General features: G+C 38.3%; 2 protein-coding genes across 3 annotated transcripts; both read left to right on the top strand.

Annotated features, from left to right (window-relative positions):
* The first annotated feature begins 7,103 nt into the window (after positions 1–7,103).
* On the top strand, positions 7,104–9,347 carry LOC121971091 (uncharacterized membrane protein At1g75140-like). Its single transcript, XM_042522198.1, has one exon. It carries the CDS (start codon positions 7,330–7,332, stop codon positions 9,154–9,156), a length of 1,827 nt encoding a protein of 608 aa, XP_042378132.1. The 5' UTR covers positions 7,104–7,329; the 3' UTR covers positions 9,157–9,347.
* A 2,977-nt stretch (positions 9,348–12,324) lies between these two features.
* On the top strand, positions 12,325–26,138 carry LOC121971090 (protein SENSITIVE TO UV 2-like). 2 transcript variants are annotated; one of them, XM_042522196.1, is made up of 13 exons: positions 12,325–12,851; positions 13,362–13,400; positions 14,098–14,207; positions 15,854–16,056; positions 16,155–16,186; positions 16,316–16,684; positions 18,023–18,091; positions 20,611–20,690; positions 21,699–22,040; positions 22,133–22,239; positions 22,919–23,070; positions 24,831–25,027; positions 25,601–26,138. In XM_042522196.1, the coding sequence occupies exons 1-13, from the start codon at positions 12,402–12,404 to the stop codon at positions 25,863–25,865; spliced, it is 2,415 nt and encodes an 804-aa protein (XP_042378130.1). In that variant the 5' UTR covers positions 12,325–12,401; the 3' UTR covers positions 25,866–26,138. The 2 variants fall into 2 exon arrangements, with proteins under 2 accessions (XP_042378130.1, XP_042378131.1); XM_042522197.1 differs by having other exon boundaries at positions 12,327–12,851; positions 22,922–23,070.
* The last annotated feature ends 501 nt before the right edge of the window (positions 26,139–26,639 follow it).

Raw genomic sequence — 26,639 nt, 5'->3', positions numbered from 1 at the left:
GCTGACGTTACTTGTTGCTCCGGCCGCTCGGCTGTGGCTTTCTGTTTTTGCTCCACAAGCTTGGCGGCCCTTATCTCGACCAGAGCGTCGAGTTCCTCCGTCGAAAGCGTCACCGTGTATTGTCGTCCAGCCTCGTCCATTGTTCCCGTTCGGATGCAGGAGCGTTCCCACAGACAGCGCCAAATTGATCCTATCCGAATACTGAATCAGCGGACGCTGGGCACGAGGCGCTCTCCGATTGCTGATGTGGATCTTCGACTGGAGGCACGAAGCTCCGGCGAACCTGCACAGAAGTCGGGCCGGGAAGGGGTTCCCGGCGGCGACCCTCCGACGCTCAAGTCAGGCAAGCAAGTGGTGGAAAAAGTAGCTCCAAAGGTGTCTCACGCGTACCTCCAGCGAAGTATGAGGCTCGTTATATAGAACGGTGGAAGGGTCCCTGTGCGTCCACCGAAGCACATGCATGTCCGCAGCCCATACTTCGGTATGTGTCTGTCAGAAAGCTTACCTGACGCCATACTGCTACAGTCCAATCACGTCTTCGATGGGACAACAGAACACCTCGTTATCAGACTTGACGGCTGTCAGAAGATGTTCCTGTCCCCCCTTTACCCACCGCCGGCCGGGACGTACGTCCGGCCGGCTGGACGGAGACCATCGTCCGGACGGCCCTCATCCTCTACGCCGGCCGGGCGGCACGCCCCTCTCGTCTCGCCTGTCGCTTGCATTAATATGCTGGGGAGACTTCCGGGCGAGTGCCTTCCGCTCGGCTCTTAAACATTGTTTCCACTGAGCGCCGGAACCCTGATTTCGACAGGGCGCCTTTAACCATCAGTCGAACATCGTCCGGTCGGCCAGCCGATAGGACCCATCCCTCTCCGGACGTTCGATTCCACCGGACGGCAGGCCGGACCCGGCCCTCTCCGGATAGACGACTGCCACTTTGACTTCCACGTGGCGTTGACTCCACAGGGCGGGGCCCCCTGTTCTTACTACCGGATCAATTTACAAATAAGAAAAGTTTTTACCAAAAAATTAAAACCATCCTTTTAATCTACAAATAAGGAAAGAGATTAATCTCTTCTCTTAATCTTTTGTAGAATGTTATAAAAGGAAATTTTTAATTTTTTAAACTCTCTTTTAAAAACATGATATTCACATAAGAAATAATTTTAATAAAAATCCTTTTCAATATTCTAGTGGCCGGCCACCTAAGTTTGGGACCCAAGCTTTGGCTGACCACCAACTTGGCTCATCCACTTGGTCTTGGTCGGCCCTAGCTTAGGTTCCAAGCTAGCTTGGCCGGCCCCATTGGATGGGTAAGAAGGTGGGTATGTGGTGGGTATAAATCTCTATATACAAGAGGCTACGATAGGGACCGAGAGGAGGAATTGGTTTTGGTCTCCCGATAAAATTAAGCATCCCGTGTTCGCCCTGAACACACAACTTAATTTTATCAATAATAATTCATTCCACTAGAGAACTATTATTGAACTACCGCACCAATCCCAAATTACATTTTGGGCTCCTTCTTATTATGAGTGTGTTAGTCTCCCTGTGTTTAAGATGTCGAATGTCCACTAATTAAGTGAGTTACTGACAACTCATTTAATTAATATCTTAGTCCAAGAGTAGTACCACTCAACCTCATCGTCATGTCGAACTAAGCCCACCTGCAGAGTTTAACATGACAATCCTTATGAGCTCCTCTTGGGGACATTCTCAACCTAGATTACTAGGACACAGTTTCCTTCTATAATCAACAACACACACTATAAGTGATATAATTTCCCAACTTATCGGGCTTATTGATTTATCAAACTAAATCTCACCCATTGATAAATTAAAGAAATAAATATCAAATATATGTGCTTGTTATTATATTAGGATTAAGAGCACACACTTCCATAATAGCTGAGGTCTTTGTTCCTTTATAAAGTCAGTATAAAAGAAACGACCTCTAATGGTCCTACTCAATACACTCTAAGTGTACTAGTGTAATTATATAGTTAAGATAAACTAATACCTAATTACACTACGACCTTCTAATGGTCTGTTCCTTTCCATCTTGGTCGTGAGCTACTGTTTATAATTTATAAGGTACTGATAACATGATATTCTGTGTGTGACACCACACACCATGTTATCTACAATATAAATTAATTGAACAACTACATTTATCATAAATGTAGACATTTGACCAATGTGATTCTTATTTCTAGATAAATGTTTATACCAAAAGCTAGACTTTTAGTATACATCCTAACAGTTAGTCCGAGGTAAATATAATGAATTTCCTGCAAAACAAAGTGTTATCATAGTTTATAAGTTTAACATAAAGAGTATGACTTAGATTCTGTCTTTCCAAGACCGGAATCTAGTCACGATCTCGACTTAGATATCTGAAATGGATCTAAGCCGGATCGACGCCTAATGTTCCCTTCCCGGGAAAGCGTCCTCACAGTCAGTCCCTTCCAGTGACTTACTTTTACTCACCTGCCAGACATCTGGTCAGCCCTTCGACCCGTCTAGACTTCTCGCCAGCTATCTGGTCAGCCCGTCGACCTAACTGGACTTCGTACCAAGCGTCCGATCAGCCCGTTGACCCGCTTGGTCTTCGTGCCAAATGTCTGATCAGCCCGTCGACCCATTTGGACTTCGTGCAAAGCGTCCGATCAGCCCGTCGACCCGCTTGGACTTCGTGCCAGACATCCGGTCAGCCCGTCGACCTGTCTGGACTTCGCCTGCACACTCGGTCAGAGTGTTAGATAACGACAAACCTAACTTAACCTAATTTGTCATTCATCAAAACCTGAGTTAGACCGTTAGTGCTAACTGCATCAACAGTTAGAACCTGCAAAAACAAAGATAATTATAGCAGCTATATTTATCAAGATCCAGTATTAAAGTGAAATAAAACTTTGAAAGTACCAGTTATATATGTCAAATCTTCTGTTGGATATGTGTAAATGGAGAAAAGGTGGAGAGGAAAGAGGCTCCTCTGTTCGCTCAGCGCACTCGCCCAGTCGATTTCTAGGCTTCGCCCGCCCGATCGCTTCGGTCGTCCAGCAAAAGCTTATTCAGCCTCTCTGCTCGCCAGACCGGCTGAAAGCCCGCTCGCCCTCTTAGCTCGCTCAACCACTATGTAGTCTGCGTGCAACACATAGTAGAAACCAAATAGCTGCTATAACGTTGAAGCAATTAACATTCCAAGTAACTGCTACAGCGTTATAGTAGCTAACCATAGATGGTTTGCTACTACAACGTTGTAGTAGCTAACTGTCAAGTTAGCTGCTATAGCATTGTAGCAACTATCGTTCCAAGTAGATACTATAATGTTGTAGCAGCTAACCGTAGAGTTAGCTGCTATAGAGTTGTAGCAGCTATCCTTCTAAATAGCTGCTACAACATTGTAGCAGCTAACATTCTAAATAATTGCTACAACGTTGTAGCAACTATCTCGATGGTTTACTGCTACAACATTGTAGTAGCTAACTGTCAAGTTAGCTGCTATAACAATGCAGCAGCTATCGTTCCAAGTAGATGCTACAATGTTGTAGCAGCTAACCATAGAGTTAGCTGCTATAGAGTTGTAGCAGCTAACCGTAGAGTTAGCTGCTAAAGAGTTGTAGCAGGTATCATTCCAAGTAGCTGCTACACCGTTGTAGCAGCTATCATTCTGAGTAGCTGTTACAGTGTTGTAATAGCTAGCTGTGAAATTAATTAATAGTTTACCACCCGAGACGTCCTATAAAGATATTCATAGATAAACGGTATATAATATGAATAGAGGAGAAGAAATTACAATTTAAAATGAAACGACTTACATAAGAGCTGCTACAATGTTGTAGTAGCTACTTGGACAGTTAGCTGCTACAAGTTGTAGTAGCTACATGGACAGTTAGCTGCTACAAGTTGTAGTAGCTACATGGACAGTTAGCTACTACAAGGTGTACAGTTATTTGTCAAAGTAGCTGCTACAACGTGTAGCAGCAAAGCAAAGGCGTTGCAGTAGTAAAAATAATTTTAAATAATTTTTTACCAAGTTGATATACACTATAAAAATATTTTTAGGGGTAATATCTGCTAGAAAATGTAGCTACTAAAAAAATGACTTACCAAGTGGTTGTTACACGTTGTAGTAGCTACATAGACAGTTAGATGCTACAAGGTATAGCAGTTAACTGTAGAAATAACTGCTACAACTTGTAGCAGCATTCGATGTTAAAGTGGTTGCAGGCATTTGTAGCAGGCGTAGGCCTTGCACGTCATAGCATAAATCCTTCCTTCTTCTATGACCACCATTCTAAGTTAGCTGTTACAAGTTGCAGTAGCTATATGGATAGTTAGCTGCGAAGTAGTTATTGTAACGTTTAGCAGCAAAGCAAAGACGTTGCATTAACAAAAATAAATTTAAATAATTTTTTTACCAAGTTGATATACATCAACTTAAATATTTTTAGGGGTAATATCTACTAGAAAATGTAGCTGCCACAAAAATGACTTACCAAGTGGCTGCTACACATTGTAGCAGCTACATGGATAGTTAGCTGCTATAAGGTGTAGTAGTTAACTATCAAAGTAGCTGCTACAACGTGTAGTAGCTACCTTTCTAAGTGGCTGCAGCCTGCAGGTATTTGTAGTAGGCATCATCCTTGCATGTTATAGCATTAATCCTTCTAATATATGTTCAGATCACGGTGGGGAATAATAAATTAAAATGAAATGAATTACCATTGGGTATGAAATGGAAGGAATTAAAGACGTCATCCTTACGATCGAGAATGGAGAGAGGTGGTAAGCACAACAGCAGCTGTCAGACATGGTGTTGCCGGTGAAGGAAGAGACGAGAGCGAGAGAGAGCGGCGAAATAGAGAGCGGCGAGCCAAGTAACTTGCAGCGCCTTTGCTTTACTTTCCCGATAGTAGCGCGAGGTCCAACGGACGATGGAGAAGGAAGGCGAGAGAGCGAGAGCAACAAGGGAAATTTAGAAATTGAGAAATTTTGCTTGGTAATGTTTTGAAAAGAAGGCTGAAGGGGAGAGAGAATAAATGAATTATTTTTTACAAAGAAATCGAGCTGACAATGTCACGTCTGCGCGTCGCTCACGGTCACACACAAAGTGTCACTTAACATATCAAATCTCTCTCTCTCTCTCTCTCTCTCTATCTCTCTCTCTCTCTCTCTCTCTCTCTCTCTCTCTCTCTCTATATATATATATATATATATATATATAAAAGACTTTGATATGTTGTCTACTTTATGTTGTACACCCATGCACATCTAATGTATTTTAATTTTTTAAACTTAGGGTTTAGGATTTAGAAAGTGAAAAAAATACACTAAGTGTGCAACATATCATTCCTATTCTAACCTTAAGTTTATGGTATAGTATTTATGGTTTAGGAAGTGAAAAAAATATACTAGGTTTACATGAGGTGTGCAACATAAGAAACGACGGCTCTACTAGGGGGGGAGGGGTAAATATCTTCCAAAACCCCTCTATTAATCTGTAGTCGAATGTCTCAATCAAAAGGAATTATTTTTCTTTAGAGATGCTCTTTATCGGTAGTCTTCATTAATTAAATTTATTTGTGTAATGATTTTATTTATATATGTATTTGTGATATTTGGCTCTTTGCCCCTTGTTAAAATTTTGGATTCACCCCTAAACATAAGATGACAGCATATTATTCCTACAACGTGTAAAAGTTACTAGTAGCTATTATAACGTATTTATGATGAATTTAAGATTTATAACGTATAGAAGATATTAAGTAGCGGTTACAATATACAAAAGCTACTCAATAGCTATTATAACTTATTTAGTGTGAATTTAGAATTTAAGGTTTTAGATATTTGAATACTATTATATCAAAAATACTATTTACTCATTTAGCTAAAATTATTAAAATATTATCAAATTTATTTTAGAAACTATTATGTAGTTACTACAATCCTAAACTCAACTTTAAATCTTGCATTTACCCTAAACACATTGTAATAACTATTAGGTAGTTTTTATATACTGTATCTACTACTCTTCTATAGTAGTTATTAGATATCTATGAGATATATTGTAGAAGCTATTGGATATATTCTATAGTAGTATGGGATCGAGAGGTATTTTCAAAATGAAAATATTGGAAGGACATCCATTTGTTTTTTTTTTAAAAGGATGCTCATATAATATTTCTAAATTAATGTCCTTTGATTCTTGCCATATATATAAATGTTTCGAATTCTATAATTGTAGTTAAAACTATCTCAATTACAATAATTTTGATTAAACTGCTCTAATATCAAAACCTCTCTAATAGCAATTGATTAGTTACTTTAATTGTAATAATTTAATTAGCTTTTTAATTGTAGCAATTTGATTAGCTTCTATAATCGTAGTAGTTTTAATAAAATTGTTCAAATAATATTTAGCTGAATTAATTTTAATTTAATTGAAATAATTTTAATTATATTTGAGTAGTTTTAACTATAATTATTTAGTAAATTTTGAGCTTGATTAAAATTGCTAGCAAATGTGTTTTTAGAATATAAAATATCTTTTTAATATTTATTAGAATGAATTGCTTTTTTATGATAATAAATTGCGCACAAAATAATTTTCACCAAAAAACAAAAGAAAATAATTAAAATAAATAAATAAAAAAGAAATATAGAAGTGCACAATTGCAAAAGACGAATACGCTCGTCCCAGTGTCCTCGTCAACCCGTCTCAAACGCTCCCAGTGCTCTCGCTAACTTGTCTCAGGCCAATACGGAGGAGGTAAATCACAGACGGCTACTAACTTTGGAATAATGACTAGTACATAAGAGAGATATTGATTCAAACTTCAGACCTCATGATAAAAATATATATTAATCATTAGATCATCCCGAAGAGCTAGAAGGGGACAGAAGTATACTACTCTGGTGATAAAAAAATAAATACATTAGTCTCAACGTCTTTATCAATCTGTTCCAAGATTAAGACGAGGAAATAAATCATTGGGGGTAGAAATGCACTGCTCCGGAATAGAGAGTCAATGGATCGCTAGTCAAAAATCATTGCCGGTCGGGTAATCTACCACGTTTCGTCCTTCAAGACGAAGTCTACGGCGTCGACTTGTTGCACGCCCAGTAGCCGATCCCTTCCCAGTAGCCGCCGCCTGTTTCTACTTCTCTAATCTCTACGATACCACGTGAGAGCCTTCCTCCTCCCGTCTCTGCCGCCCTTCTCGCAAACCCTAATCCTTCTCTCCGATCTTTGCTTCTCCGCCGCAATCCGCCGCCGGACGACGGGATCTGAGTCGGAGCAGAGCAGCGCCGCGCCCTTTTATGGCTGCGGGTGCCTTCCTCCTCTTCCCCCTCATTCTATCTCTCCCAGTTGCCGCTTCCGACGACGCCGCAGCTGAGCCCTTTAACCTCCTTGACCGCCAGGATGCTCAGCTCCGCCGTCTCGAAGCGTTGATTGAGTCCCTCTCCGAGACCGTAGCTTCGCTTCAGGCTTCCCTCTCCTCAGGATCCGAACACTCCGTCGCCGCCTCCTCCTCCGTCGTCCTACCGTTGGATCTGGAAACCGTTAGCCCTGTGCTTACGCCACATCCAGGGGCTGACGCGGCGGGGGCAGGTGACCGCTCTCCTGGGGTCTCCGTGACGAAGCATAAGACATCCTGGTCGGAGAGGTTCCAGTTTGCCGCGGCAGCACGGATGGAGGCCTCCCCCGTGGTCGCAACCGTCCTCCCATACGAGGAGGCAGATGGCCACAGTAAGTATTTCGCTGTCGGCGATTCTTACGGCCGGGTCTACGTGTTCTCCTCTGCTGGAGACGTCCTCATCGAACTCCCGTCCCTCTCCGAATCTCCCGTCACCTCCATGCTTTCGTACCTCTCTTCCCGCCGGAATGAAAGCCTCCTCTTCTCCGGCCACGAGGACGGTTCTGTCACTGCACACCGCCTCTATGAGTCTTCTGCCAACAGCGAGGATTGGCTTTCTCTCTCGGTTAGTAGCTCGAAAACTTTCATCCGTGGTTCCCGGGAGGTGGACTCACCGCCAGTCTCAGGCCTCGAGGTCCATCAGGTAGGGAGTGTTAGATACGTCATTGCATCTGATGATGGCGGACGTATCAGGGTTTTCACTGAAAATGGCACCCTTTATGGCACTGCCATTGCTTCAAGCAAGCCCTTGGCTATTATGAGGCAGCGGCTTCTATTCTTGACTGAGACCGGTGCGGCCTCGCTGGACCTGAGGACCATGGTGGTGAGGGAGACCGCGTGCGAGGGGCTTAATGGCTCAGTTGCAAAGGCTTACTCCTTTGATTCATCGGAGCGGCTAAAGGCATATGGTTTCACTGCCAGTGGTGACCTGATCCATGTTGTGCTTCTTGGAGATCTGACCAACCTCAAATGCTGGGTTCGGTCTGTTAAGAAGTCAGAAATTGATGGTCCTGTAGCGATCCAAACCATAAAAGGTTATCTTCTTGTAGCGAGCTATGACAAGGTGTTTGTCTACAACATCTCTTCACAATTCTATGGGAGGGTTGGAGCACCTCGGCTTCTGTTCTCTGCAGCCATCCAGGATATCAAATCTTTGTTTTTGAATTCAGAAGCCCTTGCAGGTGGTACATCGAATGAAAAACCTTTGATTGCCGCTGATCGGGAAAAGCTAGTGGTCTTAGGGCTTGGCAGTGGTTATATTGGGATTTATAACTCCAACTTTCCAGTTTTCAGAGTGGAAAATAATGCTGTGGTGTGGAGTGGTCCTGCTCTTCTGTTCCTGCTATTTTTAATTGCTATATGGCAGTTCTATGTGAAGAAAAAGGATTCCTTGGGTTGGGTACCAGAGGATTCTTTCAACTCATCAGCTGCTGCTTCAAGTAGCCTTTTGAATTCCACTGCCACTGATAGGGCTTATGCCGACGGTGTGAGAACTGATCTTAGAGAATTACGAGGAGGGGCTCTAAGAGCTCCAGCCAGAAGGTATACGTCTCCACCTCGTTACACTGGAGGGTCAGGACTACCATTTAGGTCTGGTTCTGCAGATCCTGGTTTTAGAACACCAGGGGAGCTGAAATTTAGGGGCCAGAACGTGGAGCCTGCAGGTTTTCCCAAGCGAAGGGAAGCAATGTTTCCAAACAGTCAAGTAGCAGAAGATCACATTGATTAAGTCTCTACTCAATCAATTGGTGCCCTTTTAAAAATCTGGCTTATTTGATCTCAACACTTGTGCTGCCCTTTGTGGTCTTTTTTAACACTGCATGATAATATCGGGCTGAAAAGTTGCACCTATTGAATTAGCAGAATATGCCTATTTTGTAGTGACCACTGCTGCTTATAATGGAAACCTAATTTAAGAAACATCTAGTTCCTGGTTTTTTTTGTCCTTCTCTTTTCATGGATCTTATACAATAAAATGGTCACATATGTGAAACTTTGTGCTTGTTTAACTATTCTCCAAATGACTTTTTTTTTAAGTGTCTCTTTATTTTCACGATTTTCTAAAGTTTGCTCTTGTATGCTTTAGCTACTTAATCTAAAGCATCCTAAATGGGCATGTGGGTTTATTCTGTCAGATGCTAAAACTCATCTTATCAAGAGAATGTTTTATGCTTGTTGCAAATTTGATACCAGTAGCCAGATGTCTAACATTAGATATATGAGTTTATTTTAATGCTTACAAATGCCAATCCACCTCCTAATGTGAACCTTTTCTATACATTTTTTCACTATCTGTATTTGTCAGTGATGATTCTATCTGGAAAACTGGATAATTATTTATGTTGCTTCAGGGATACTTCTAATAGTTAATCATGGAAATTCAACCCTGGCTATCAAGGATTCTAATCACATTGAATATGCTGTGGGAAATGCTCAGCTTGTTGTATTTGTTATATGAGTACACTTTTCTTCTTTGGAGCGCTTGGGCCTAGACAGTAACTCACGTATCAGTGTTGTTGGGAAGGGGGTGGCTTTTCCCGAATAAAATGAAATATTTGATTCACATAACATGAGATGAGAAAGCATGCTACTGCTGAGACATTAGTGTTATCTTTGTTTGCCATGTGCACATTTTATCTCTCACTATCTGACTGAGAACACTACGTAGCTGTAAAAATTTATGGCTATGAGCAACATTCTGATGCTGAGACACTAGTGTTGTATCTGTGTTTGCAATAAGATCATTTTACCTCTGTTTGCACTATCTGAGAAGTCTCAACTTTGATAAAGTTAAGAAATGTGTTTGTTTGCTTACCTTTAGACATTGAAATTTTCAGTTGGTGACACACAATTAACTAATGCTCGTCTTTAATTTATCAAGTTTCCTTTCATGTTTATTTCCGCATAGTAAACATCTTTGTGGATTGTGGTGCAAGGGCATTTCCTTCCTTCCATTGCTGCCTTTTGATCTACATTGTCAACTTTTTCCTTCTGGTCAATAAGATTAAGTAAGCAAATTTGATTTGCTATTTTCTATGCCTTTTTTTTCCTATTCAAAATATAGATGGCTTAAAGCTATTGCAAACATTTTTCTGTGGATAATAAATTCATGCGCAGAAAGAAACGTAGACCTATAGAATGTAAACCCGCTTTTGAAATATAATAGTGATTAGTGAATGAATTAAGTTTTAATGTAACTTTAGAAGGTCAATCTACGTGACTAAATACTCTACCCTTTTTATTTGGAAGTAGATTTCCAAGCAGGTCGAATTGTATCCTCAGGAATGCAGAAGATCTCCGCCGTAGGATGAAAGCGCCAGTATCCCACCAACGCGCTTGCTCCTCTCCCTCTCCGCCATTCTTCCTCGCGGTGGTCTTTCTCTCGCCCTCGCCTGCTCCTGGTTCCCTTCCTCAAGGTACGATCCTCCCGTTCTTCCAACTCTTCTTCATCTTCTTCGATCCCTTCCATTGGTCCAGCTTCGGATCGGTATAAATCACAGATCGGGTCAGCTTTTCGTGGCCCGATCATGCTGCCGGATTGATGCCGCGGGATAGTTCTACGTGATCGAGGGCGAAAGATCCCATCTTCGAGGCGCCTTCTGGGAAAAAAAATTAGGGTTTTCTCGCCCTGTTTCGGCGGGAGGTTCGTTGACAAGGTTAGAGATTGGCTGGCGCATGGCTGACGAACGAAGCGAGTTCTCTGTGATCGAGGGCCAAAAATCTGGTCTTGGAGGCGCCGCTGGATTATAATTAGGGTTTTCGCCTTTGTTCAAGGTTAAGGATTGGGCAGAACATGGCTGACGAGCGGAGCGATAACGGCGGTCGGATGGATCGGAATCTCTATCTCAGTCTTCCTTCCCCACCAAGATCCGAAAGCCGCGAGCTTGGCTCCGACCTCACCGCCGTCAGCTCTGTTCGCTCGTGGTTGTCGCCATTCTTCCACGCCTCTGCGCTCTACTCGCCATCAAACGCATTGTCGACTCCGGACACACTGCCCGCCGATCCTCTTCCCGCCGTCGCTCCCGCCGCTATCTACAATCTGCACTCTTCGTCTCAGCAGCCGCTTGATGAACCCTCGACTGTACCTAATCTTCATGCCCACGAACCGTTGGCCCGAGAGACATTGCGGCAGGTTCCTCTTCGTGAACTCGTTGCTCGGCCTTGGCCGCGTGACTGATTCTCAAACTTCCATCTCGCCACCGCCTCCTCAACCCTTCCTGAGAGCAGGAGTTATCTTGCGTGTGGATGGATCATCGACCAACCTCCTGCTTCCGATCGTAGTCTTCCCGGAGGGACTTGCCGGATCACTATCGTCTTCTGATAGTGCCTAGCCTTCAAATGCCATTGCTGCATCACTTGGAGGCACTACAACTGCTCGTCCTTCTCCAGGGCACATTGCAGCAATGCCGTCTAACTCTGTTAGACGAAGAGCAAGGAACCCACCAGTGATGGCTGCCGCCTCCGGTGCTAATCATTCGCGGAGGAGGATGCCCTGATACTTTTCTGATTCTACGTCGAAGAGTTTTGGTGGCTTCTTCTTCCCCTACTCTTTCATATGTGAACTTGCTTGTCTTACCTTAAGAGCTAATTTGAAGCATTTGGATTATGTTGTTTACAAGTTTTCTTTTTCAGTATTTGAAAGATAAACAAAAGAACAATCTAAGCCATTTTTTGTTTTTAATATTAAAAATAAATAATATCATGAATTAAAAAAAGGTGTTAAAAAAATATTGAACCAATAACTGGACTGGCGTCCCATTTAAAAGAAAAATCTTCCTTCGGACTTGAAAAAGGCTTTAAAGTCTCCCGTCGACGACTCGCGTTGATATTTTTATTCCTGCCTTTCTCATGTCTCACGTGCGAGCCTCGTGCCATGATATGGTTTAAACTTTTAGGAGCTGCCATTCTCGTCTCCACGCCCCCGTACCGACTCGCATCCCTTCGCCGATTGATCGCTCTCTTTCTCGCTGAGCGATGAGCCTCGACGGCATCGATGAATGGGACGAGAACTTTCTAGATGAAGCGATCCGCGTCGAGCTCGAAGCCCTCTCATCAAGGAACCTACCGCCGGAGCCGATATTCTTTCCCCCTGCTCCTCCCTCCGCCGACATCCACCCTTCGTCTAGACCACAGGCCGATGCTGTCGAACCCGAACCTAGTCGCATCCGGTTGGAATCTGAGACGGATCCTTTTCGGCCTCCAGTCTCTTGTTCCTGGCGCGGCGCGAGGGTTTCGGGCAGAGACGCAGGCGGCGGCACCCTTAGCTTCTCGCCCCCGCGGGAGCTCTCGCAGAGATACAGAGAGAATCCTGATTCTGAGGTGGACTGTGAGGTTGTACAGCCATCATTTTTTCGGAATGGTCGGAAAAGAAATCACAGCGGCGGGGGCGGCGCCAACCGGGATAGGGAAGTGGAAAGATTAAAGGTTCGTGTACTTTCGTGTACTTTCACAATGTTCAAGTTGCATTGTATGTTTGATGGCACAAAATTTAGTTTTGCAAAGATCCCCTTGATTTTATGGGCTATCGAGGTTTGTCGGACTGGAGTCGTGTTTAATGCGGCAGGGAAATGTGGGTCGTGCTAAGGTTCCTTCTTCTTCCCTCACTTCCTACTGTATTTGCTGGGTTTTACCAGAGGGCTCTTCTTGACTATATTCTTTAGGTTTTGGATTAGAAAGGTCATTTTCATTTCGAATGTAGGTATAAGCTGTCGTCTTGTGTTCACATGATATCATCTTCATGGAACGGATGTTCTATTTTCATTGCCGTGCGTATTGTTGCTCAATTATTTTCCTAATCTGACAGTATTTTTCAAATTTCTCCGAGTTTTCTTATAGACGGTGTATTTTACTTGGAATGCTCTTATTTTGAAAATGTTTTTCATATCCTTTTATGATTTGCAAGTGGATCTAACTCTTGGTACCTGCACATCTCAGAGGGAGCTAAGTAATTCCTCCAAGCATCTTAAAGATTTGGTAAGTTGATAAATTTCTATAACTCAGTCTGTTTTTCTTCCAACTTTGATGTAGTTGCAGTTTGAAAAGTTTTATTTGGATAGCATATTCTTTATCAAATAGGTATCTTTGATTAAAATTATGTAGCCACGAACCCAACTTTTTTGATGTTTCTTACTGCAATGGGCTCATGGCCAACTTGTTGCTCAGAGAAAGACTTGCTAGTGTCCCCTTCTATTTCTTTTCTCTTACATGTAAGTTTTGCAAAATGACATGTCCAGAATATAATGATTTTCTTCTTGTCCACTACCTATCACATTGCTAATCATGCGCACACAATTGACATGATGAGTGACTATGTAAATCTATTGTATGGATGGTAGGTAATAATATGATTTGGGTTGATACCTTGACGATCATGGCCGTCTTATGATAATGGTCTCTCATCCTTCTATCACCACTAATACTGAATGAGGTTTTATATCCACTACCCAAGCATGATCAGTCTTTCATAAATCACAGTTTGTATTTGATTAAAAGTTCCTTATTCATATGATGTCTTAGTACAGTAGTATAAAAGACTACTAAATGCTAAAATATGAGCATCTAAACCTTTGATTATAAATTTGTAACATATCAATTAACTACTTTGTCCAAGAATTCAGTTCTTTCACTCCACTTTTTTGGTCATTTATTTCAAATGATTATATATGTCCAGGAACAAGAATGTGCGGTTCTAAAAAAGGAAAGAAGTAAAAAAGATGAACAACTTAAATGTGCTTTTTCAGAGATAGAAGCTAAAGAAGCTGAATTACACAGTTTGAGAAGGTGAGATTTGAGTGGACTGCCTACTTTTATTCTACTTTTTTTTTCTATTTGCTAATTCTCATTTATATGCTACTGTAGTTCAATGTTAAATTTCATCTTGTGATATGTTGTATCTCTTCCTAGCTCTATTTAGGAACTCTCATTCACTGTTGGTGTTCATAGTCTTCTTTTCCCTTCTATAAGTTGACTCATCTTATCATTCAATGTAATCTAAGACTCTAAGTTTTCACTTTCTTTGTCTGGGTAATTACTTTCCTTCCATCCTTTGCTGGATACTGAAGGAATGTAAGACAACTTTCTTTGCATTTAATAATATGATGTAAATCATCATAATTCACTATGATTGTCGTTGACCCTCATCAAGCTATTGTGAAGGCATCTTTTAGCCATTGAGTATTGCATCATATGTTGGAAGTTTTTAAATATGTTAATGTTTTTCCTAGTGTTCTCTTTAAGTGCTAAATAATACTGGATAGGTTCCGATATATGATTCTTAATCTTATCAGGTGTATGTTTCTTAATTCATTGAAATGTTAAAATTTTGTCATATGTCATGGATATTGCTATTTATGTGCATTGAACCATATTATGCACTCAGCTGGGGGTGGATATTTCCAGTAAATGTTTTTTAGTTTAGGCCTTTGAATAATTGTCTAGTCAAATTTCTAATTTTAGGTATTAGTGTTGTTTATGTGAGCTATCAATGATGTTTGTGAAGTATGTTATCAAGGGTTACAAATTTGCCTTCTGCACATTATGGAAGATCGTATTGTTAAAGTTAGCCTTCTAAGAACTGTGGAATATATGGCCAAATTTTGAGCATTTTTTCACCCTGAAGTAACACATACTAGGGTAGCTATATTAGAAAAATTCTTTGGGTGTGGGTATATATGATGAATCCTCATGTATTCTCAGTGGCCTTGGGATATTGATCAGTCCTAGTTTACATTTGTTCGAGTTATCATGTAAGTTGCAGATTGTTCATATTGATTATATCTTCAATGGAATAACTTTTCTATGTTTTTCTTCAAGACAAGCCTAAAATGTTGATAGTCTAGATGAATATCCAATATTTAATCGTGTCATGCATCAAATAGGATAGAATAATTACCAGCCACTATCACATTATATCCTCTTATGGTGCATTTGTTACCGTGGAATGAGTTGAAACCTTCATTTCATATTTGAATAGACTAGTTTGAACTGGAGGTGATCATTTTGTGTGATGGCTTTCATTCCATCTATTCCTTGGCTTAACACATGGAATGAGTACCCACCTTATAATACAAAAAATTTTATTTATCTCTTCTAACATGCTACATACTTTTTTTATTGTTGCGGAAATTGATATTTTTATTTTATTTCATTTCCCAAAACCTTCTATTCTATTCAATTCAATGAACCAAAAATAAGAATTGAAATAATATATTTGCTATTTCATTGCATTCCAGATTTTATTTCATTCTTGATCCAGGTCACTGTACCAAACAATGTAACAAACATACTTTTCTATATACTGTTTTCCATATAATATGCTTCAATTCTGTTGATAGTATTTTTGTTGGCCTAAAACCACAACAAAGGTATTATTATTCGTTTGCAAAGACCATCCTGATCTGGATTTTGGAAAATTCTGGCGTTTTCAGTGATCAGGTTTATCATCAACGTGTTAATCAAGATAAGTGTGCTAGGCAGACTCCACACGGTTTTGGCCAAAGAAAAACCAAATGTGAAAACGGAATCCTAGGACCATCCTCTTTGGACCAACATGTGTTTCAACATACAGATCGTAAAGTAGAACATTTGCAAACTGCTGGTTCAGCAGACCATCATATTTTGATTGATAACTGTAAGATCCAAACTTTGAATCTTTTTTAACAAAAGAGTTGTGTACAATTACAGTAATCTATTCCTCATTGATTTTCCCTGCAATTTTGATTCTATTAGGTTTAAATGCTTCTGCAGGAGTTGATGAACAGGTACTCAACTTTGTTTAAGTTGTGTTGCTATGCAATATACCTCTGCTGGTTTCTTTTTTTTTTTAACACTTTTGAAGGAAGTTCACCTCATTCTCTTTCCTAGAAACTTATGCTTTGGCATTGGTGTAGGTGCATTGTATCCCACAGAAAGTCGCTAAGTTGAAGGGGAGTAAAGCAGTAGGAACCCAAACAGATAATTACCAGCAATTTGGCTATACTTGTCAGGAAGATGAAATTGAGGATCATATCTCAAAAACACTATTAAGTGTCTGGGATTCTCCCAATAACATAATGGCAGAGAAGAACATGATATCAAGGTTGCTTGTTTCTTGCACAGAAGAATTTTGTGTGCTTTTCAGGTGCATGAATATGACATCCAACAAAGATTTGGATTGTCATGCAGATGGAGACCTTTCTCACATGAATTTGCATCAAGGTGCACAATCTGCCATATCAACCACTTCTAAGCTATCACATCTTGATGCAATAATTAAAAAGGTAAAACATCATTAAATAACCAGAAACTGCATTTTATCTCACATAACTTGTTTACTATGGTTTTTTATGTCATGTAAAAATATCCATATATGCATACGAAATGGGGAAGATAGGGAGTGTATTCACTAAAAGCCTGTAAAGTAGCATACGTCAAAACAAAATTTCTTTTGGGTGTCAACCTTGCAATGTTGATATACCTAGATAAACAATTGATGTAGCTAAATCATAGTTGTTTAAGGTATGAGGCGCCCAAAAGCGCATAGGTATTGGGGGTCTGAGGCGCAAGGTGAGGTGCACGCCTTACCGAAGTAATGCGCTTTGGGTATAAATTTTTACAATTCAAATATATATATGGAGAATTTTTGCCAAAATATTTCACAAACAAAATTCAAATATTTCACAAACTACTAAACCATTATGTAAATATAAAATTCATTGTGGTGCTACATTTGTTTCCAAAGGATGTACTTGTTTCCCTTTTAATCACTGAGGTGCTGCATTTAAATAATAACACAACTCTATTGTTGAATTTCAAAGAACAACACTACTAAGGTGCTTATTTCAAAATATAGCATCAAAGTAGTGTTGATTTTTGAAAATCAGCACCATAGCGAAAATAAGTGAAATAAGTGGGAGGGGAGGGAAATAGTTGGGCAGAGAGAAAATCAGTGAAATAAGTTTGCAAGGGATTAAGGGAGGTTGATATTCATTTTCTAGGGGAGAGGAAGAGTCACGCAAGAAAAATTAAAAATGTGTCGCATGCATACATGTTAATGTAACCTAATTAATTTAAAGGGTAATTAAAGGTATGGGTTGGACTTTAATTTTTTTTTTAAATTACAATAAGGCAAGGAAAATCATGTCTTAATCGTGATTTAACCTCATAAAAGGTGCGCGCAACCAAGCATGCGCTTTTCACAACTATGGGATAAATTTCTACAAATAAACTGAACTACAAAAATATAATCTGCATACTAATTGGGTCAAGACCAAACACACCCATGGTCAATCAACTTAATTTAGTTATTTGTAGCTTAAGAATGTCTGTCCGTAGTGTCCTTAGTGTGTGGTTGATCCATTAATAGTTAAGATAACTTAATCAGGTTTCCCATTTATTTAATTTATTTGGAGGATTTTTTTTTTCACCAGTGAAGCATCAATCTATTATAGGATTTAATTCAAATCTTTAAATAGTTTGAAATCTATGTTAGCGAAGTATACATTGAAAGCAGTTTATTATATCTTAGGTTCTCATGAGTATCTAAATAATGTATTTCCTTGGAATTGTCTCTGTGACATGCAATTTCAATTTTTTTTTTTTTGCTGTTCTACTTGCAGATGCATAATGGGATCACACAGTTACATAATTTGCTCGAGGCCTTACTTGACATATGCACTCTTGAAAATGTGAGTGAGATAAATCAAATGTTGGGCTTCCTGTTCCAAATTTATGGAAAGAATGCTGAGCCTTCAACCTATGTTTTATCTCCAATTATTATATTCATATTCCATGCATCTCTTTTCAGATTCCAATTTACTAGGAAATCACCACAAACTTTGATAAAATAAAACATAGTTTTCAAATTCACATCTGTTAATGACCTAGCCAGGACCAAAGTCACTTTTCCCTAGTCAAACTTTATTATAATTTATCAAATAAATAAATAAAATATGATAATCACTGAAAAAGTCATAAATAGTCCAATATAAACACAAATGATTTAAACAATATCAAATAGACAAATAATAAACATCTAACATCCAATGTATGCTTTTAAATATATTAATCTTAACGCTTTCACACATTTCATCTGAGGTTGCAAATATACCAAGGGCATTTTCTCAACATGCATAATGATCGCAATGCCTACGATATATGTGGTAGATTTTGCCATATTTACAATAATCTCTAAGTACTTGGAGATATCCTCAAATATATGGAGTACATTATCACAAACAAATAATGTCTTTTTAATCACAAGTGAATGTGCTATTAACTAAGTAAACATGCAACAACAATACTACTACAACAACAACCAAGCCTTATCCCACTAGGTGTGGTGTTTCACATTATAACACATAAATAATGACTATATGAAGGAGAGATGTGAAACTAGTAGTTAGGTAGGGTTTTGTTCAAATAAATGATTAAATAAACATCATTTTTTAAATGAATCTGCCTAAACTGGTTGCTTAGGCTGCATAGGCCGGTGGCAATCTAAGTGGACTGTTTGGACTATGTAGGTCATATGGGCCACCTAAGTTGGTCGCTTGGATTCTCTAGGCTAACTGCCTTTGAAACAACCACCTTGATTGGCCCTGTTAATTATTAGGTGAAGTAATCTCCTCTTATCTCCGCCTAGGTGGCGACTTAGACTACTTTCTAGAGCTATGATAACTTAATTAATCATGCATATGTAATAATGAGGAGATCACCTAGGAAAATTGCCTAAACCACTTTTTTAATATTTAGATATTTAGGTTAGATTCCAAACGAGGAGATAAATTTAAATTTTGCAAAACAAAGATTAGATTGCTCCATACAAAGAAATATATCAAAAAGTATATAAAATGAGGTATTTGATGAATCAAGTAGATTGTCTAACGACGAACCATTTTAATTTAACATAATATTGAAATTTGTTGATAATATTAGTTGAATATTTTTTTGAAAGATTTTTGTAAAAAAAAAATTGTCCTGGCACCTAGTCCATTTTTTTCACTCAGATTGGCCAGCTTGATTTGGTAAATGACAACTATGGAATAAATGAAGAGAAGATCTGATGCTAAACACAGTCTATATGTTCGACTGAGTTCATTTATGCACATGCCAATGCAAAGGCGACAACTTTGCAGATAGAATTAGTTTTATGAAATGATAATAATGAATAAATCGAGTGGATCTAATGCCAATCACAGGGCTGTATGTTCCGCTGAGTTCACTTACGTACATGCCTATGCGAAGACAACTTTGTAGAAAGAATAATTTCTTGCTTGTGTCTCTTAAACATCCATGTCATCTCCTACATTTGTTTACTTAATTTGACAACCTGAGGCTGTGTTTGTCTATTTGCAATTTATGTTTACTGATAGAGTTCGATCTTTCAGCATATAGATGTGTCTTGCTTCTTAATGGAATTTAACATATTCATGCATGTTCAGTCACTCCTGCTGTGGAGAATATGCAATCAATTATGTATGCATTTGAAAGAAGAATAAAAAGGAGAACCTACTGGGAGTATTTTGGATATGTACTATCTTGTTGTCATCCTCTTATATGCAGACTATTTGGGGTGCACCACATTGATTTAAGTCCTTTGTTAACCTCTGCCAATTGGTCACTAGAAACATCCATATCAGCGTTTGCACCCCCCCCCACTATGGTGATAAACTGATGTTATAATAGATACAATTAAGATCCATGCTCATAAGTTAGACAGTTAAAACTAGATGATAAAGCCTAATGCAACTCTCAACCTTTTACATCTTGGGATCAACATTAGTGATGGCACTACACCAAATAACTAATAAATATAAAATCTTGTTGTGCTGACAATCTCCAGAGAATACTCATTCTGGTCAAGTTGTATTGTTGTAGTTGTAGGGAATGCAAGTTTTCCTTTGGCATTGTACTGAATGTGCTTGTATAGATATATTCTTACAACATAATCTCACTTATTTCTTCCATTTTGTTCAGTGGCTTTCTTTTAATATAATGAATTGATCCAGTGGAATTTGCAGTTTATTAGACATATTATATGTTGATGTGATATTAGCGTCTGATTGTTCTTGCCAATTAGACTATCCATGAAATCCTGACTGACTTATGTAACAGTTTTCTATAATATTCTTCTTCTTTGTTGTTTTATACGACCATGGCTTCTTTTTTTCCCCTACTTTTAGTGCATCATTTTGTTTTTTTGCAGAATTTTGTTGTCCAAAGATCCTTAAGAATACTACACACTGTCTTGCGATACTTGTTGCCTTACAACAGGTCTATTAAAAGGTAAATTTGGTCCTCAATTAAAGTTGATGTTAGATTACTGATCATATCCAATTTAAAATACTAATTTGCAGAAATTTTTAAAGTTTTAATGGCTGATTCACACAATTTATATACTTTGCTGATCCCTTTTTCTAATGCTAAGTTTTTTTGCACTTTAAAGAGCACTTATCTGTTTTATAGACTCTTAACTTTTATCCATTACAAATAACAAGGACTTTGTTGCCCTTATTTCAAATCATTTGGACTTCTGAAACTATATGGTACCATTTTTCTCTCACATACATGAAAGAAATATGAACACGGTTTACAGTACTTTGCGTAGATAGGAAAAATTCATGAGATGTGGATTTGATCTTCATTTTAGGTCTTCTCAGTACTTGAGCATTGGTGAGAGAAATCCACTGATTTTAGAAATTTTTTAAGTTGATGATGTTTGCCATAGTTCTTCAGAGTAGAAACAGAGACGAAGGGGGCAAAACAGAAAATAGAGTGTCAATCAGCTGTAGTTGATGAAACTTGGTCACTATGTGTTCCTGCGATGTGATTACAGATGTTAAAGTGAATAAGGTTCCAAAGTTAAATTGTTCATTAGCACCCCTTAAACCTGGTATAGTTGATCCCTCATGATGTAATGAACTAGAGGATAGAGAAATTGTCAGATGTGGAACAAGGAATATGGTGGTCGGTTATGTTTGGATAGTTCTTTGTTTGACAAGGAAGATTCAATAAGGAACATAATCAAATCTTGTATAAATGATGTATTTCTCGTGTTTTTTTTTTGTCTAAATGCAATGTTAAAAAGTTGGCAACCATATGTTTGACCGTGGTCTGGAATTTGACTTGCATATGTTTATGATGGTTATGCATTGCCTGGTATATTTGGTCCTTGTATCATCATATGCTTTTTTCTAAAGCTAGGAACAGGCTATAAGAACTCATTGCAGACTGTAGTACGTTTGCATATGCTTATGAACTTCAAATATGATTTGTCCAGTGTACCCTGCTCAGGAAAAATGTGTCTGTTGGCCAACTTTCAAGTGACAATGTTAATGAAGAACTGAGACGTCCAGATTGGAATCACATCATGGATCATCTCGAAAGGACATACAGTGAGATCAAAAGTTCCGAGTTACCATTGATCAAGGCAAATTCTTTGGATTTGGAAAACCTCTGCCATGACAAAGAGAAGATTGACAGCAACAGGTTCCTATCTTCTGAAAGTTTGGTTTCAACTTTAAAGAGCATGGAGCAAATTGTCATGAGGAATACAGAAGAGTCTGTACGGGTTGAAGCACTATCTGTTATGATTCTTATTATAATGGAGAGTAACCCAAATGGAGAAAGAAATAAGTAAGCTGTCTTAAAATATGAATCAACTTCCTCTTTTGCCATGAGTTTTATGTAATTTTGTCCCTCTAATAATCTACCTTTACTCTGAACAGGTTTGAACTGATCACACTATTGGATGTTGTATCTAAGTTGCTTCAGAAGGAAGCTGGCTTGCATGTGCAGAAGCATGCTCTTCATCTATTTTTCTTGCTCCTGAACAGTAATTTCTCATCCCTGGCATATTATGGGAACGTGAAATTGCCTAACTCCTTATAAAGAAAACATTGTTTTGGTTTAAATGCTCGGCAAAGGAATTCGAAGATGCACATTCTTCTTGTTTGCTTGTTGAACTGTTATCCTCATACTAGTTTTGCATTCTAGGATCCAAATGCTATGTGATCCAAATTGCTCAACTGGAGAGCTAATCTTTTAAATGATATCTAATTTTACAGATCAGACAATCTGATGGCAAACGAAGTTAATGCTAGACATTTCTTTCCTTGCTAATCCATGGAAGAATTTATGAGTCACAAAATTTGAATGTTACAATTAATTGCATAATTAGTGAATTGCAAGACAAGAATCTGAGCTAATATAATTGATGATTGAAACAAATGATTCATTTTGTGATGGAAGTGAAATGATGACCCTAGTCTATCCCCTTGTATTCTAGCCAATACAAGCAAAACATTCTCACTATTGCAATCTGAAACATTCAATGTTTGTCATCCTAACCTTAGGTCTCTTCTATTAATTTTAGAATATTTTGTTAATTGTATCGACATTTAGTGTACAGTTGTACCAACTCACATGTTCAACATTTTACTCGTTATTCATTTTTCATTTTGTAAAGAATTAAGTATTTACCTTTCTTGCTGATAGTCTATTCTTTACATTAGCAGGCCCAAATACGTTGATGCTTCTCACCAGTGAAGGTAAAAGTGGCCCTGAGGCAGAAAAAGGCAGTCATAGTGTTTCATTAAAAGGGGTCATGAGCTTACTTTTGAAGGGTTTGTCAGAATGTTTAACATCAACTGGGACAGGAAATCTGGTAATCACTTTTTTGAGTATGTGATTGTAGGTCCACAATCTGTGCACTTTCTATTTCCTTATGATCTTAAACATTTTTTTTATATATTTTTCTGCCCCTGATAAAAAGAAGATAACTTCAGTTCACAAATGCACATGCATGCCACTATTTATCCTCAATTCCTCATATTATCACCATGGGAATTCTGTCAATAATTTTTTCTTGAATTTTTCTGAGGAAAACTAAATGAAAATAAAAACAAAAGTGATACAAAATATAACACCCCAGGCCTTTATGAGTTGCATAAATATGTCCTGTTGCTCAGACAGCTGATGATTGATGTGTATCTCATAGTTCGATGTTTTGTTTTGTGCTAATAAGTGCTTATAAGCCTATACACATGGTGATGCTCAAAAAGCTGATGATTGATGTGTATCCTTAGTCCATTGTGTTGTTTTTCCTAATGTGATTATATAATCACTTTCTTCTGGTTTGTACCTTGATCATTTTACTAGGTTATTTGCCAAAAAGAAATGACTGATATTTGTCTGAGTTTGTAATTAAGATTCGAAGTAGTTATGATGAGCAAATCTTGTGAAGCCAACTTTTATTTCAGTTGAATGATCTAGTTTTTAAAATTTTCCACATTAAATTGTGCTTTAATTATTCATTTTTGCCCGAGAGCATCATTTTTGCACAATGTTGTGACTATCGTTTTTAACATTTAGTGATTTCTATTTTATATTCTTTGGATGACATAAAAGGCCAATGTCTATGGCTTAACTTTTATCTGATGGTGTGGTTGGTTATTAACTATTCTATTCCTTATGAATTCCCATGGAATAAACTAATCCTATGTTTGATTGCAAAAATAACTATAAAATACTCGTTCCCATTGGAATAGCCAAATTCATACTACTACTACAACTAAACCTTATCCTAGTAAGTGGGGTCGGCTATATGAATCCTTTTACGCCATTGAGCTATATCTCCTACTATATCATCATCTATACTTAAATAAAGCTTATCTTATTTTATTGTTGCTAACTAAGTATTTTTTTTATCTTCCTCTTCCATGTTTGATATGTGTGTTTGTCATAGTTTCACGTCGCCTAACTGGAACATTTATTGGTCGCCTAAGTATATGCCCGTACCATCTTAAATGTATCTCTCGGAGTTTTCCCCTAATAGATGCAACTCCGACTTTCCCTCAATAGCCAAATTCATAAGGAATATTTATCTCTTGCTCTATTCCTAGAATAACTATTTCTTATCTGTTCCATCCTTTCGAAAATGCATTTGATTACCCAATCGGATTAATTGGGTCAGACGGGCTGAAGATTGGGCAAGTCGACCTGGATGGGTCTGTTGGTCTGGATGTCCCAGTTGAGCCATGTTGGCTGGCTGGGTCAATTAGATTGAGTAGATCATACAAGATGAGTTAGACAAATTATCAATGTAGGGATATTTTCTTTTCATTCTAAAGATTATTTGTGTTTTTCTTATAATATTACCAGCTAAAGATAAGAATAATTATTCATTGTCAATTATATTCCATGAACCAAACTAAGGGCTTATTCCTTGTGTATGATATTCTCTAAGAGTAACTAAATTATTCCTTATTCTATTCTATGATCTTTTTGTTCCATGATAATTTACCATACGATGGATTATACAAAAAAATTTTATGATGTCAATGCAGTGTCTGAATTGCAGTTTGCTCTTACACTTACTGTTTCCATACTTTTGTCAACGTATTCCAAAATGGTATTTATTTTCAGGAGATCAAGCTTCGCAAGCAAGTGATTATATTGTTAGCTTATGTAGCATCATGTGGGAGATCTGGTTTCGAATTCCTGTTGAAGCCTGTAGGGCCTCAGGATGCCAATTTCTTGCAGCTGATTGTACAAATTTTGGCATTTGAGATGGATGTAGAAATTGCTGATTATACCAGTGTCCAGTCCCTCAGCAAGGAAAGGTAACTCTCGGCAGCAAGTCCTTATCGCTAATTCTCTTGTCAACTAAACTTGCAATACCGGGAAAATATTAGTGTAGCAATGAAACATTGGTTTAGGGCCAACAATATTAGATTGACATCAGACAACTCCACTTAAAATATAATTTACAAAGACAAGAATTGACTTTGATCCAACCCAAATATAAATGGATGGTACAAATTGACCTCTTTATAAAGTGTTCATATTGAAAAAATTTAAGCACTTTTTATATTGACTTGAAAGATATGGCCTTTTTATGACAATTAATAAGACATGATACGAGTTTCCCTTAGCTGGCTGTATACTAAGTTTTTGTTAAAGGAATTCTCGCAATGATGTTAACTTCATATATATAGGCTCATATTAGTGCGCCAAGTTTTTTAGTCTATCTTGTGACTAGGTGCCCAAAGTATCAAAGAGATCTAAGACAAGCAGAAAACCATTTGAACTAGAAAGCAAGTTGAATTTAGCTTTTAGTAGGATTGAGCAGTTTGTGATTCGTCACACATGGGCAGCCTCAACTGATTGATATTCTTCCATGTTTCGTCACACAGGACATTATTGTTGAGGGAAGCATTGATACTCTTGAATAGATTATCATCGCATCCTATGTATTCAAGGCCTACGCTTGAAGCACTGACAGGCAACAAGACTTCAAGCTTAACAATTGATGTCGTGAACAGGTTGTCTCATAGGAACAAAGTCTTATCCGAGTACGACAATGCAAAAATGGTACAGCTGAAAGCCGAGACCATGGACTTGGCACAATTGTTTAGATCAAGAGTCTTCGCCTTCCTAGGTGGACAACAAATGAGTTGATCAATTTTGAACGACGCGATGCTGCAAGCATCAAGGTAGAGTTCATTTCCTTGAGCGAAGAATCCCTTGAGCTGGTGGAAGAGATTTTTGTAGGTTCATGCATATGTTTTGAAAGATATTTTTCTAAAAGCTCGTGTTTGCTCAAAAGTAAAGTGGATGCTTTTTGGTGGTTGCATCCATCTTGTAGACCTTGTCGAGCTGTATATAATTTAAATGACACGAGTTGAGCTTGGCGCCGAATGAGACGATAATGCTAGTTGATGTTCTATGCAATTATGTGAATGATGCATCCCCGAGATGCTTGAGAGTTTGTACAACAAAAGCTGAAATCAAATCAAAAAACTATTATTCTATTCATGAGTATGCTACCAAATTTTAACTTGATTTATAATATTAAAATAATGATAAAAGGCATAAATTTGCCAAAAAAACACTAATTATGTTAACATATGGTGGCAATATGTCGTGGTGAGTGTATAATGCCACTTTTCGTCAAATAAGAGAATGACGTTGTCCGAACGAATATATAATAGTAAAACACTGAAGAGCAAGCAATAAAAGAACTTGAGTTTGAATCTTAAATAAGAAGAATAATTTAGAGATCCATTTTTGAATGTGCATAAACTCCGATTTTATCTGATAGACAAACTAAGAAGAGGCCGTCGTTTACCTCTAAGATTAGTCTGGCAAAAACCAGACACCAAGATCATAAAATAATAATAAAAAATGATGTTAATGGTTAGCTGATGAAATGGTAAGAGAAAAGTACTTCCA

The sequence above is a fragment of the Zingiber officinale genome, chromosome 4A (genome assembly GCF_018446385.1).
Source record: "Zingiber officinale cultivar Zhangliang chromosome 4A, Zo_v1.1, whole genome shotgun sequence".
NCBI classification, from domain to species: domain Eukaryota; kingdom Viridiplantae; phylum Streptophyta; class Magnoliopsida; order Zingiberales; family Zingiberaceae; genus Zingiber; species Zingiber officinale.
Note: the sequence above shows the minus strand (reverse complement) of the source record. Positions and strands in the feature narration are given on the sequence as shown.

Bases quoted from the DNA above. Each gene is read 5' to 3' on its own strand.
- LOC121971091 (XM_042522198.1), top strand. From the start codon at position 7,330: ATGGCTGCGGGTGCCTTCCTCCTCTTCCCCCTCATTCTATCTCTCCCA.
- LOC121971090 (XM_042522196.1), top strand. From the start codon at position 12,402: ATGAGCCTCGACGGCATCGATGAATGGGACGAGAACTTTCTAGATGAA. The intron at 18,092-20,610 runs GTGAGTGAGATA...GTTTTTTTGCAG, and splicing joins ACATATGCACTCTTGAAAAT to AATTTTGTTGTCCAAAGATC. The intron at 22,240-22,918 runs GTAATTTCTCAT...TCTTTACATTAG, and splicing joins ATTTTTCTTGCTCCTGAACA to CAGGCCCAAATACGTTGATG.